This window comes from Phocoena sinus, chromosome 10 (assembly GCF_008692025.1).
Source record: "Phocoena sinus isolate mPhoSin1 chromosome 10, mPhoSin1.pri, whole genome shotgun sequence".
In the NCBI taxonomy this organism is placed as follows: Eukaryota; Metazoa; Chordata; class Mammalia; order Artiodactyla; family Phocoenidae; genus Phocoena; species Phocoena sinus.
Genome location: NC_045772.1, coordinates 21,249,895 through 21,264,905, shown reverse-complemented (window position 1 = coordinate 21,264,905; position 15,011 = coordinate 21,249,895). Strand labels below are relative to the sequence as shown.

General features: G+C 38.0%; 1 protein-coding gene across 3 annotated transcripts in view; it reads left to right on the top strand.

The window, feature by feature from the left end:
- GAS2L3 (growth arrest specific 2 like 3) overlaps positions 1-15,011 on the top strand; it is a 33,140-nt gene that overhangs the window by 989 nt on the left and 17,140 nt on the right. Inside the window, exon 2 of one of the 3 annotated variants that reach the window (XM_032647159.1) lies at positions 10,387-10,432. The exons of 1 other annotated variant lie outside the window; for it this stretch is intronic. In XM_032647159.1, the coding sequence (XP_032503050.1) occupies positions 10,409-10,432 (24 nt within the window). In that variant the 5' untranslated portion in view covers positions 10,387-10,408. The remainder of the gene's footprint in view (positions 1-10,386; positions 10,433-15,011) is intronic. One more of the 3 variants, XM_032647160.1, reaches the window with a different exon arrangement.

Genomic DNA, 15,011 nt, shown 5'->3' with positions numbered 1-15,011 from the left:
AGATCAGAGTTTGGGTTTTGCTTCGTTTGTGTGGAGAGTGCTCGTACCTACTCTCTCAGAAGATAAGCAGTTTGTGAACTGCTGTCTGATTACCTCACTTGGGACTTAAAGAATTAGGAATTGGAATTCTCACCACCTCAGATTCCCTTTGGGAGGAGATTGGAATAGATTTGAATGAAAAAGTGGAAACTGGTGATAGTCGTCTGGTGTAGAATCCTGATACATGTTGCCTGTCTGACTCATCGCTTTCAAAAACTCATTAAAAACCCACAGATTTTGAATAGTGGGTGTCTCTGCTATTTTTATATTAATGAATTATAAGTAATATTTCTTTTAATGTAGCAGAGTTTCTAAACATGGGGGCTCTGAAATCACACTTTACTATGTGTGTGACCTTAGGCAAGTTACTTAATCTTTCTAAGCCTAAATTTCATACTGTGCAAACGAAGGTTAATAATAAATAGTTCCTACCTTATTGATGTGAAGGTCATTGTGAAGATCAAGTGAAATAATCCATAGTACAGTGCCTGACACATAGCTTGTGTTATTTCTATGCTGTTTAATTTGGATTAAAAGTTTCAAGCTATCCCCAAAGGGCAGGCAGAGAGGAGCAGAAGGTGAAGGCAGTGCCAGAGGTCATGGTAACTGTCATTCGTTGATTAAGTTAGTCCATGTAAAGCACTTAAAATTATTTCTGGCACATACTAAACACTCACTACTGCTTATCACGCATTATTACCTAGAATGTGTCAGGTACTGTTCTAGGTGCTTTACTTATATTATTGTTAAACCTGTTAATAATCCTGCAGTCTCCTTGGTGTTTTCTCCATGTCATAGATTAAACTGAAGCTCAGAGAAAGGAATTAAGCTACTAAGGTCCACCCAGAATTCAGTCTAGACTGTCTCCAGTGTCCAGCCTCTTTTTTTTTTTTTAAATCACACTATTGCATTTATATTCCCAGCTATAAGCAACTTCTCTGCAGAGTTGTTTGTATGGCCCAGGTTCATTTCTGCTGTGGGTATCAGTTTATTTTGAATACTTCATTAAAAAATAGTGAGAAGTAACTTGTGATGGTAAATCAAAGTGTGTGATAAGGGAATAATGTCAACAGTATACCTGCTAATATACTAAAAAACTAAATGAGTCCAGTGATGTTTGGATGATTGGTCAGTTCAGAAGTAATGTTTCCTAATTTATATTTTCCCATTTAGTTTTTGCTCATTTACTGTACTTTTTACTAAGCAGCACTTTTTTTTTCTTTCCTGTCAATCTCAATTTAAGTTTGGAGATAAGAATGAAAGTTCAGTTATTTCAATAAGTTTTTTCAATCTGGCTGTTGATGAGGAAAGTAAGGGATTAAGATTAATGTGTATTGTTATGTTTTGCTTTCTTACAGTAACGTGGCTGTGTATGTATATCTATGTATGTGTGTTTTACTTTCTTCCTATTATTTGTTGCTTCCTATACTTTGATATCAGATATACCTTTACATCCTTAATGAACCATACAGTGTACATAGAATTTGAGAGACTAGGAAACTTGAGTCTGTCAGTCTGTTTTCTCATTTTGAATTTCCCTATTTTAGTTGAAATGTAACTGCCATAGAGAAATGCCTAAGAAGTAATGTTTATAAGATGCAGGCAATAATTATAATTGTATCTCTTTAGTGTTTCTCCTTCTAAAAACTCATAAAGTTTTATCATGTTAGTATGTTGTTACAGAGTAGGTGGTTTTAACAGAATGTTGCCATGTATTTCATAAGTGAATTACTAATGTACAAAGACCTAGAATGTATGAAATGTAGCAGAGACATTAAATGCAGTTTTGTTTTTGCTGCTGAAAGTGTCATGGGGATTTACAGTATTAAAACCATCAGTCATATGTTAGATATTGCTGAAGTGCTGATAGAGACTTCTGCCTACTCTCACAAAACAAACTTTTTTGTAAGAAAGTATAAGCTATGGTGAAGGACTCACTTTATATGGAATTTTAGACATTATGACTTTTGTTTTCCCTTGATGGATGACTTGTTAATATTTTTGATCCCCAAAATAAAATTGGCTCTTGGGGCTTCCCTGGTGGCGCAGTGGTTGAGAGTCCGCCTGCCGATGCAAGGGACGCAGGTTCATGCCCCGGTCCGGGAAGATCCCACATGCAGTGGAGCGGCTGGGCCCGTAAGCCATGGCCGCTGAGCCTGCGCGTCCGGAGCCTGTGCTCCGCAACGGGAGAGGCCACAACAGTGAGAGGCCCGCGTACTGCAAAAAAAAAAAAAAAAAAAAAAAAATTGACTGTTGAAAAAAATTATTTAACTTTGTTCAAGAGTTTTTCTTTTTCACACACACACACACACACACACACACACAGTTTAGAAAACACTGTGATCCCAGTAACATACTTAAATACTGTACTGCAGATTGCTTTTGGTTGCATGACATATAATAGACATCTTTTCATATCAGTACATACAGCTCTTATTCTTTTTTTTAATGTTGTTTTTACATTTCTTTGTTACCGTATACGTATGTTTTCCAGAGTCTTTTAGTCTATCATATATAAAGGCAAATGGATTTTAAGTTTAAAAAAATTTTTGTATCCCACAAAATTTTATGACAAACTAATAATTCTGTGTAATACAAAATTAAATTATTCAGGTTGGATCTCTGCCAAACATTGCAAAAGGAAATTTTCAAATAAAAAAGTAAAGACTCCCAACAAATGAAGAGGCTTTATATTTTGCAGATAACATGTGATGTTTTATTACGTAGTAAGAATCTTATTTCTTCCTCTTAAAAATCTTCATCTGCTTTGGAAGCTACCTTTACCTTAAAGGAATATACCACAGATTTATTTCATTATTGTTTCATATTTCCTTTAGTAATAAATACAACACTTATTGTTTAGGAGTAATTCCAGGGCTAAATTTAGCACTGAGTTCTACATACAAGTGGAAGAGATGGAGAAGGTTACCCCCTTACGAATCTTATTTTTTTTTAAGTATAGAGTACAGCAAAATAGAAGCCTATATTGCTATACAACCTAAACAGGGGAGGAGGTTCACAGAGGCTTTTTAGAGCAGTTGAATCTGAAGGGTAGGTAGGAGTGAGTCTGAAAGAGGGGAGGAAGGGGAGCGTTCCATGTAGATGGATCACAGAGATGAGAGAGCAGCGTGCTCCACGGGCCAAAGAAAATTCAACATGGCTGGAGTGTAAGGGTCAGAGGTGGCCGAGGGGATCCTGTAAGGCTTTGATGGCTTCCTGAAGGACTTTAGGCTTTATCCTGAAGGCAGTGGAGAGCCATTAAGGGTTTTTATTTGTTTATTATTTCTGGCTGCGTTGGGCCTTCGTTGCTGTACGCAGACTTTCTCTAGTTGCGATGAGCGGGGCTACTCTTCTTTGGGGTGCGTGGGCTTCTCATTGCGGTGGTTTCTCTTGTTGTGGAGCACGGGCTCTAGGCACGCGGGCTTCAGTAGTTGTGGCTCACAGGCTCTAGAGTGCAGGCTCAGCAGTTGTGGCACACGGGCTTAGTTGCTCCGTGGCATGTGGGATCTTCCCGGACCAGGGCTTGAACCTGTGTTCCCTGCATTGGCAGGCGGATTCTTAACCACTGCGCCACCAGGGAAACCCCCATTAAGGGTTTTAAGCAGGGAAGTAGTAACATCCTTAGATGGGAGTTTGTGAAGGCTCACCCTGGCTGCAGTACATGAACAAGTTGGAGGCATGAAAGGGTAGAGAGAGGGTGACTGGTTGGAGGCTGTTTCAGTAAACCTGGAAAAGCATGGTGGTGGCTTGAACTAAAGGAGTGGCCTTGGGTATTGAAGAGAAAATGTAAAGGTAGAAACAACGAGATATGGCCACTGATTGTTCTGGCTGAGGTAGGGTTGGAGCCTGGGGCGGAGCTGTGAGAGAGGAAGGAGTCCACATGACCTGGAACTTGGTGAGTGTGGGTGCTGTTCCCTGAGACAGTAAACGCTAGGAGCCTTTGTAAATATTTAAATGAATGAGTGAATGAATGATCTCAGATGTACAAAGGCAGGGCCACAGCACTCACAATGGCTTTTACCTGTAAATTTTGCATCTTTTTTTTTTTTTTTAAGTGTACTATATACAGCTGGTGCCCTTTACTCGTTGCTTCAATGCATTGGCCTTGCTACGTCTTCTAACCATGTTTGGATACGTATCGCTTTCTCTAGGTCAAATGTCTTGACCCTTTGGGAATATCTTCCTTTCTTCGCTTAAGATGTGTATTAGTTTCCTATTACTGCTAGAACAAATAACCACAAACTTGGTCGTTTATAACAACATAAATGTATTTTACAGTTGGGAGGTCAAAATTCTGAAATGAGCTAAAAAAAAGAAACAGACGTTAGTAGGGCTGCATCCATTTTAAGGGTTGGGGGTGGGGGGGTAGCTCTTTTCTTCCCCTTTTCCAGCCTCTAGCAGGCACCTGCGTTTCCTGGCTGCTTCCTCTCCAAGCCAGCGGCATAACAGCTCCAGCCTCTCTTGCTCTGCCTCTTGTATCCTGACATCTCTTTCTCTCTCTCTGCTTCCCTTGGCACGTCCCCTTCTCTGGCTATGACCTTTCCGCATCCCTCTTATAAGGACTCTGGTGATTACATTGGGCTCACCAGGACAATCTCCCATCTCCTTAGGCCCTTAATTTACTCAATCGCCAAGATCCATTTTGCCCACGAAGGCAGTATATTCACAGGTTTTGGGGTTTAGTACATAGACATCTTTGGGGGCCATTATGTAGTCTACCACAATGGAATTTATTTAAAAGCCGTAATAAAAATGTACCTGTCCAGTAGGGCAGCCCTGTGAATTCCTGAGTAGCACATTGCGCCCAGAGTCCTTGTTCACAGGCACAGCTGTTCTGTCCCGTTCATTTGGACCCTCTGCCAAATACACCAGTTTTAGTCATTTTTTTCATAGTGATTCCTCTGGTATATCAGGCAGCTCACTTAACCTGCTGGTACCTTGACTAGTAGCCACTTCACATATTTCACCTTGGACATGTTTGGTGAGAGGCAAAATTATTTATTGGGTCACATAATAAATAAAAGTGAAAAATAATAAATAATACCCCAAAAAAGTCTCCTGTCAGACATGTGCCTGCTGTATGGCTATTTCCAAGCTTTGCTGTCACATTTCACCTACCTGGTTTTTCCTAGAGATGTTCACATATCTCCCACCAGAAGTGTTTCCTAAACTTTCAGCTTGAATACTTCTCTCAACACTACTTCCGACAGCAATCCAGGAACTTAAAATATACTTGGTCAAGCAATGTACAGAAACAACGAAAAAACAGCATAAAGCACTGTAAGGACAGGTAGTTGGGAGAAGTGCTATGTGAATTCAAGAGCTACAGATATAGGCAGAATTAATTCAGGCCAATCAGGAAGGGCTCCTGGGAGGAGGTAAATCAGAAGAGTTGTAAACCTGGATTAGTCGAGGTAAGGACTCTATCTCCTTTGCTGACTCTTTCTCTCGTGTCTAAATGTTGGTTTCTTCCAGGACTTGTTCCTAGATCTTGTCACTGCTTTCTCCATTTCTTTCTCGGATGATCTCATTCTTTCCAGTGGTTTTATCCCCCAAGGATTGCTGGCAATTTCTGTCTCCTCCTGAACTTTCTTCTTAGCTCTAGATTAGTATTTCTAACTGCCAACCTGACATTTCCACTTGAATGTCTTTGAAGCCTTCTCAAATTAGACATGACCAAAACATAGCACTTTTGCCCTGTCTCTGCTTCGTTCCCCGCTTCAGTCTGTTCAGACTCCCATCATCTTCATCGCAGTAAACGCTGCAACTATCCATTTACTCAGCTGCTTAAGCCAGAAACCCAAGAGTTGTTCCTGACGCTTCACTCTGCCCTTACCTCCCTCGCCCTCACCCTCCATCTCTAACCATTATCAAGTCTTGATTCTAACTCCAAAATAGATGTCAAACCCATCCACTTTTCTCCGGTGGATACTTTGTCAGCATCCCTGCCCAGGCACCATCACTGGTCACTGAACTGCTGCAGTGGATCCCCTCCTCTTCCCCTTCCAGGCTGCTCTCCATCTCACTTCCTGTGTGCTCAGTTTCCTTTGCTCTCACTGTTTCTACCCCTCTATGCTTCTCCTTCTCTCAGTGTTTCCGCTAATTCTTTTCCCCACATCTCTACCCACCTCTCCTTCTGTTTTCTTCCCCCTTTCTCTGTTAAACCCATCAGTATTTCACTCCCATGTTTCTCTCTCCCCCTCAGGAAGCTCTGTTAAACTATGAAATACATTATGTTTCTCCCTTGGTTAAAACTCTTCCATGGCTTCCCACTGCAATTAGAATAAAATCTACTTTCCTCAGTATGGCGTCACATGGTGGGGCTACTGCCTGACTTTCCAACCCTATCCTAAGCCGTACGTGCTCCACGCTTCAGCCATACTGGCTTCTTTCAGTTCTCGGCGCCAAAGTCTCTCCCCTTCTGTACAGAGTCTTTGCAAAAATTATTTTCTATGCATAGAACTCTTCCCTGTCTCTCTCCCTGGCTAATTGCCACCATTCTTCAAGTTCATGTTTTTCCTCCAGCAAAACCATTTCTAAATCACTCAGTCAAAGTCTTAAAGTAGGCCCCTGCTGTCTCTCTGTTTTTTCTTTCAAAACAATTTCCATGATTTAACCTTGTGTATTCACTACATACACAAGTGAATGTAGTAGCACCATGAGAGCATCACGTCTGTTATGTTCATCACTGCGTCTGTTGCCTGTGGTGCCCAGTTTAATAAAGGGTGTGAATAAATGATTGCTTAATAAATGAAGGAGTGGACACTGCTTGGACAAACATATAGCTTGAACAGTGATAGAGCCACAGAAATGAGTGAAACCAATAGAGTGGACGGTGAGGAGACAGCCTGAATGGAGCGAAGGGCCTATGTGTGACACAATTCTTAAGCCTTATTCTAGCAAGAGACTTCTATGTTACACATTCATATTTGAGTATGGATGTTGGTATTTTAAAGTTTTTATGTTCACTTACAACCGTATTTATTTTTATGTTAGTAAAAGAAGCTTTCCAAATTACACTTAATGATTTCTCAGTATTAGCTTTTTCTTACCTCTTTTTAATTTGATGAATTATGTTAAATGAGCTATAATTATGTCCTATCATAGTATCATCATAACAACTCATTTGTTAAGTGCTAGCTATGTATCAGGTACTTTATTTGTATCACCTTATTTAATCTTTACAACAAGCATACAAGAGAGGTGGTGGTATCCCATTTCGCAGATGGGTCTGCTACTTTCTACTACCCCAGTGGTGCCTTTATGGTGATTTATTTTAGTATACATTAAAAAATATGAAATATGTTTGGTATGGATACAGCATTTCTATTTTTTCTTCTAGGTACTTAGGAAATATTTAACTCAGAATTTTAAAGCTGAGAAAGTTGTTTTTTATTCCCCTGAACAAATCAGGATATCTTCTTTAACTATTTTTCTAAATGAAACATTAAAAATGATGAAACGTTTTTTTGACACACAGAAGGGCGTACAGACCAGTATAATAATACCTGTGTTCTCAATGCTTATCTTGAACTGAAATCTTACTGGTTCAGTTGAAAGGCCTCTGTGCATTCCATCCTAATCTCATCTCCGTCCCCTCCTCAGCAGTAACCACTGCGCCAACTTGGGCATTTACCGCATCCCTGCAGCTTATGTGTCTTGGCAGTCATCTGTCGGCTGGGTGCCGAATGTATATGTGTTGCAGTGGCAGTTAATGTTACTATTTTTCTGAGGAAACTTACTTTATTTCTTCGCTTTTTTGCCATTCTTTTCCAAGTCGGCCCCCAATTTGTACCAGGACTGAGACATACCACCTTGTGCTCGCCCCACCACATTTTATAATGTGAGTGAGGAATTAAAATATACTCAGTTTCAGAGCCTACAGCTGTGGAACAAAGGAGCAGCTCCACGGGCTGGCATTTTTTTCCCATCATGATCTGAAGTCAAACTGGTATGAAGAGCCTTACCATAAATAATCTTGAGGACCTCATGGCTGAAACCGTTTCAAAGTGGGCTAGGCCCAAATTCTGTTTAAGTTTTAGGTGGATAAGTGCACTCTGTGCTTCTAACATTTTCTCCAGATTTAAAAAATTAAGTATAGTATTCGCTTGTGATCTCTGCATACGCTGTTTGTCTTGTTAAAGCAGGGTTAGCGGATAGTTTGGACTTGGTCATTTGAGAGCTCTTTTTTTTTGCCCAAATCCAAGGGAAAAGACTTCCTCAAGATGGCACAGAATTAAAGTAGTCTTCTCCAAAAAGACAGACAAAAACAGAAACCAAAAAAAGCCAATAAATTGCTAATCAAGGTGCAGATCCAGAAATGAAGAGTTGCTGATTCGGTATAATTGGTTTATGTGGGAAAAAAAAATGTAGAGACTGAGACTTTTAGGGAAAGATAGATAAGAGGAAAGCAGGTAATAAACTGAGTAAGAAGCAAGAATTGGGATTGTGATGCAGATTGGGGACTGGGCTAACGGTAGACAAGAAGCTGCTGTTGGGATTCAATGCTTGAGACAAAAATGATTTGGAAAGAGAATAGTGAATGACTAGAAAGTATGAATAACTGCCTCTTAGGATCTGGAACACAGTAAATGCTCAGGAGTTAATGATGATTCACTGATACAATCTCATCAGTTTATAAAAGTTTTCCAATAAAAGCATCTTTGTGTACCTGATGGTTTTTCACATATGAAGACATATTATAACTTATCTGAGTACCATTTATTAAACAACTTCTTTTTAAAGGTAATCCAAATGGTTAATTTTGTTATCTTTAAAGTAGTTCTTTCTATTTCATAAGAATGATGTGGGGGAATATATATATATATATATATAAAAAATAGACTCTCTGCTAAAGTTCAGTGATTGAAGCTTGTACACAAATTCTTCATTTCTTTCATAGAACTAATTTTGTTGAATTTTCCATAAAAACTGCAACTACTAAACATTCTTGTGATAGCTTCTTTGTGACTGTGTCACTGTTCTTGATTTGCACACGCCTTATAATTCAGGCCTTCTTTTGTTTGGGGTTGGCAGTTCCAGCTGTTCAAGCTCTTGTCTGATTATGTGGGACTCCTTATTTTAATGGGAGCAGCTTCTTTGCTGTATTTTTTAAAAATGGTCTCGGAAGCTTCTTACTGTGGATCTTTGTTGGGGACAAAGGATTATTTATGCTAAAGGAAAACGTATTCCCCACTGAGTTAGCTCGTGGGAAGCATAACAAACTCATTAGTAATGCCCAATTGTACTTTGGCCTTTTGCTAGGGTAGAGAGAAGGAAAAATGACATCAAGGACATTCTGCTGTCCTTTGCCTTCTTGCAAAGACAATGTGATGTGTAACGTCAGACTTTTCAGTTAGGTTTAGCTCCAGTTCAGCTTTGGTACTGGAAGAAATGTTCCTGAGAGGAAAGTGGGATGTGTAGTTGGCGCATCTACACATCTGAGGTATGTTTGGTATAGCTTAGGGGAGAACGTAGCTTTTCCTTGGAAATTGATAGCCTTATAAGCCATTTTCTATTTTTTCTTAGAATATTTTAATGGTGGTTTACAATAAAAAATAGACTAGTATGTTATGCTGCTATAAGCAATCTAAAATCCTAGGTTTTATATAGTCTGTTATTCTGAGTGTTTTCAAACTCTTCACTTTCTTTCCTCTGAAAATACATTAAAGAATTGTATTAATCTAACTTAAAGTTGTGGGTTTTTTTCTTGTATGTTTCAAGAATAGTCCTTTAGAGTTCAAATTGCTTTTTTTTTTGGTCTTTAGCACCTCATGGAGAAAATAACTTATGGAAAATTATTAAGGAAAGGCATTGAGTATTGTTTCATAGTTAAAATTGATATTTTTCTTTATTACCTTGTCATCTGGTGGAAGAAGCTTATGGTTAAACTTGAGAATTTATACAAAGTTCGGATGAACTTATCTCTTTGTAAAGATCAGATGAGAGATACTTGACTTTCAGTATCAGTTGTTGTGATATTTGTATTTACATTATATTTACAGTGTGTTTACAGGGGAAAATTCTGGGGCAGTTTTAAGGTAAGCTAAGTTTTATTGTTAGTTTTATTTTACTAGTCAGATGCTTCAAGAATTACTTTGATATTAGTGCCAGAAACTATATATTAAAGTGTGTTTCAGATTTTCCGTTTTCAAATGAGGAGTACTTTTATGAAGTAAGAAACGAGGAGTATGATTGCTTTCTCCTATGGTCAAATTATTCCAAATAGAAAAGTACTAGGTTTTCAGTCAGATAGGAGAATAAAGTAGATTCCTTGTAATTTGAGGGTTTGGGGGAGTAGGAAAGCTACCATTGTCTGCATATTAATGTTTTGTTTTATTTTCATAGCAGCAATATCATTTCAGCATAGATGACCATGCTGCCTGCAATTCAAGTAAGTGGTTTTCTTGGGAAAATATATATTTAAGTTAATGAGATTAATGTAATAAGATTACAGTAGTTAGAAAAAAACTAAAATTATCACAAAAATTTTGTTTTACTGTTTTTTTAAGCATCAGATTTAATAACACTTTTTAAAATTTTCACTTTCTAGTTCTGAAAAGACTTTAATATTAAGCTTTCATTTATACTGCATATTTGTAAGAATCAAAAATATCTTAGGATTGGTGGGTTCATCGTATTTGTACTACCCTGGGAAAAGAATTGGAATAGTTTGTGATTTTCTTCTCATTACAGTTTAGTATATGTTTGTAGTTAAAAGACCTTTCAATGAAAACAAATATAAATTCTTAATTTTAGATAACTGTACATGTGCCCTGTAATGCCTGTAAATAATGTGTCATTAAAACTTAAAATTTAGAGTGGTTTTTTTTTTGTTAGTTTTTTGGTGAGGGGAAGCAAGATGGAGGTAATAAGACAAACCAGAATGATCTTACATTTGATTGATTTCCAGAGTTGGTATTTATTCTTAGATCCTTTAAAAGTTTTCTTTCTTTTGACATAAATAGAACATGACTGAATTTTAACTTAAAGATAAAAATCACCTTGAAGGTCTACCTAGGAAGATGTAAGCAGCTGATAATAAAATTTGCCTTTGAAAGTGAGAATTTTAGAGTCAGTCCGATTTTGTGTCTGATTTTTGTTCTGCCATTCTGCTTGTGAGATCCTGGCAAGTTATTTTACCTCTCTGAGTTCCCGCTCCCTTGCCTCTGAGGTGAGGATAACCGCGTATTTTTCAGGGTAGTTGTGAGGAATCAATGAGATAACATGAGCCAAGTGCCTCCTGGAATGTGTTGTTACCTAGTAGGCACTTCAGAACTTTGGTTGTATCATTGGTACAACGAAATTATCTGGATGTAAAGCTGGAGATTATAACTGTGTCGTGAAAGTTTTTTTTTTTTTTAATTAAGAAAGAAGGCTTATCAAGATAGCAGTGTGTGATAGCCTAGAGAAGATAACTTATTTATAAAATGGTTAAGAACAATTCTGAATGGGATGCTGCTTTCTCCCTCCTACGCTGTGCAGCTATATCCTCCTACTCTACTAATAAAGAGTTCTTTTGTACTGTTTTCCTTTGGGGACTTGGGAGTCCATGGCAGTCTTCCAAAAGGTCTTACTCTTCCCCTTTGGGGTCTTCTCTAATCCACATTGAGTATGCTCAGAACTCCTTATTTCTCAAAACCAGTTTTTAATGATTACTTCTGTTCATCTCTTTTTATCCAAGTCTCAGAATTGTCATCAGTTTCATGTTGATTATATTTTCTCTATTCCTTATAAAGTGCTTTTTATCATTGCCACATTGACCATGTTTTTCTCATTTCTCTCCTAATGGCCATTAATACTTTAAATTGGTGATTTTTTTTCCATAGTGTTTTCTTATAGTTCCACGAACCCGTCTCTGACCTAGATTCCACAGATCTGTCCCCCTATTGATACTTCTCCAAGAGTACCCTTGACATCCCTCACGGAAGTTTTTGCTTCTCTCCCTGGTGAATGTGAGAACTTCCTCGATTTTCACCTCTTTGCTAATTAGGCTTCGTTTTTCATAAGTGCCTTGCAGAGAGGAGACACCCAGTAGATAGCTGGTTTCTTATTCATTTAATCCATGAAGGTCTTCCTTGCCCCTTTTTTATGTCCCTGATTCTGATTAGTAAATAAACTTACAGTCTAAAAATCAGTGAACTAGATAGTTCCTAATCTCTTTTGGGTCATAGACCCTTTCCAGAATCTAACAGAAACTATGAACTCTCTCTCTCTGAGAAAAGGCCCATTTGTACGTAGGCCTAAATTTTTGCCTAAATGTAAGTTGTTTATATACTGATTCAAGTTCTTCTGTAGACTGCCTATGGTTAGGAATCTCTGCAGTGTGACAGCTTTCAGCATGATTGAGAACAATCTTTATACATGCAGGTTTTGTTATTAACATCTAGCTTTTAACAACATTAATATGCTACTGACTAGCCCAGGTTTTTATAGTTTTCTGCTTGTAATAATAGGAAAATCCAAGTACTCTTCTCCCTAATGTGGCAAGAACTTAGAATGACTTTTGTTAATTTTAGCTTCTCCATTTTCATACATGATATTTTCAAAACCACCTTCCTAGATAATGTACATGTTTCCTTGACAAACGTTTGCATCTTCTCTGCCTTTTGTCAGCTCAGCCAAATGGTTAAAGGACAAATAACATTCTGCTGACTGTAAAATACCATTTATTGTAAGATGCATCTTGATTTTGATGGTACAAAGAGTCATTTGCTAGTATCTGTTTCTCAAGTATTCAACTAATATTTTTGACTGCCTATCATGAGGTAGGTCTTATACTGAGTCCTGGGATTACAGAAGCAAGACATTCTTATGAAGGGAAGATTTAGATATTATATCTTTGCTATACTCCCTTTGAAGTAATTCTAAGAGAATTTGGGGAAATAACATCTTGTTTTTTTCCAAAAACTTTATGGGATCCTCATGTATTTAGAAGTTAATTCCCCAAATCTCTACCCTCAGTTTCTGAAATAATGCCCCTCGAATAACAATGTTTCTCTTAGTATTTGGGTATTTTTATTAAGTTTTGCTACTCCTGCTTGCCTCTTGTGGTATATATTCATTGTCTTCCTTTGCCTGTGAGATTTTTAAAAAAACGTGTTTATTTCTCATCATAGGAGGTTGGAAGCAGCTCTTTTCTTCCCCTCTATGTTTGTCTGGGTTAACAATGGTGTTGTTATGGCTTTTGATTTGGTATAGTAACACTTGCCTCAAATAAACCTCAGTAAGTTTAATATATTTCGGGGGGGGAAATTATCTACATTGAAAAATCAAGACAGATTCACTTGGTATTACCTATACTTATGCCTCTTTTTAAAAAACTTTAAAAAATTTTTATTTTAAAGCAATCACAAACTTGCAAAGTGGTTGTTAAGTGTAGAGCAGAGATTTGAACCATTTGAGAGTAGGTTGCAAATCTAAAGTCCCATTACCTCTGGTACTTTAGTGCATTTATCGCGTGCAAGGACTCCCTCCTATACAGCCACAATGAAATCATCAGAATCAGGATATTAGCATTGGTACAGAACTACTAATACTCAGACCACATTCAACTATTTGTCAGTTGTCCCAATAATGTCCAGTTCAGAATCACCTGTTGCGTTTAGTTGTCGTGCCCCTTAGTCTTTATTAGTATTTGCTTTCTTTAATGACCTTGACACTTTTGAGTATTACAGACCAATTATTTTGTAGAATGTCCCTCAATTTAGATTTGCCTGATGTTTTCTCATGATTAGATTCAGGTTATGCATCTTGGCAGGACTATCACAGAGGGATGTTGTGTTGTCTCGTTGTATCCTGTCAGGTGCCTATGATTTTGATTTATCCTGTTGTTGATCATGTTCACCTGTGTCACTCGGTTAAGTTGCTGCCTGGGTTAAGTTGCTGCCTGATGAGTTTCTCTACTGTGAAATTACTTTTTTCTCTTTGTAGTAGGTATTTCTGGGGAAGTACTTTGAAAGTATATGGAAATCTCATTCCTCATCAAAATTCCAGTTTATTCATTTATTTATATCTAGGTGGACTCAGAGTTGTCCATTTTATTCAGTGTGTTATAATCCACTTATATCATTATTTTGATGCTCAAATTTTTCTTGATTTAGCCAGCAGAAGTCCCTTCAAGCTGACTTCTGTGTCCTTTTGCATGTTCCTATCATTCTTTGAGCACTTCTTTGCTTTCTGGTAAAACTTACTTGATTCCAACACCATAGGGTTCATTCTAGTTTTCTCAGTCTATAGTTGCACCTCTTTTCTTTGGCAGTGAGAAACCTGGCTCCCATTTGGTAAATCCCCGTGTATGTAACCCGTCTCCCTTTGTTGCTGCCACCTCTCCCTGAGCTGATGCCCTTCTCAGCTCAGTTGGGCTCTGACACCCTGCACTGGGATGTTCCTCCGTTGTCCCCAGCGGGCACCCTCTTTATCCTGCTCAGGGTCTGCTGCTGCACAGGGCCGTTGCCATGCGTGGATGCCCTGTCACCTCACGCAAGCTCTGACCCTCCATTTCAAGCTGCCCTCCTGTGAGAACCCCTTTATCACTTCACTTGGGCTCTGATACCCCTTCCTGAGTTGAGATTTGACACAGTCTTTTCTCTAACTAATCTTATATTAAAAGTATATCTAATTGTATTTCAAAATTTTGCAAGTGTTGGTTTGATAGCATGTTTCTGTCAGTTTTTATTCTAAACCAAGGATTGACCAGGTAGTAAACATTTTTAGCTTAGTGAGTAAGTAGGCAGAATCAAAGCTATTATGTAGGTACTTACATAACTACCATTTTAAAATGTAAAAACCATTCTTAGCTTGTGGGCCATGCAAAATCAAGTGACAGACCACATTATTTAGAATTTTTTTTTTTAGATAACACTGTTATTATGATTTAAAGTTTATAAAATGCCAACTATGCATTCATTCATTTATCCATTATTCAACAAATATTGTTAGGCCCAATGCTAGATTCTACAAAGATGTAGCTT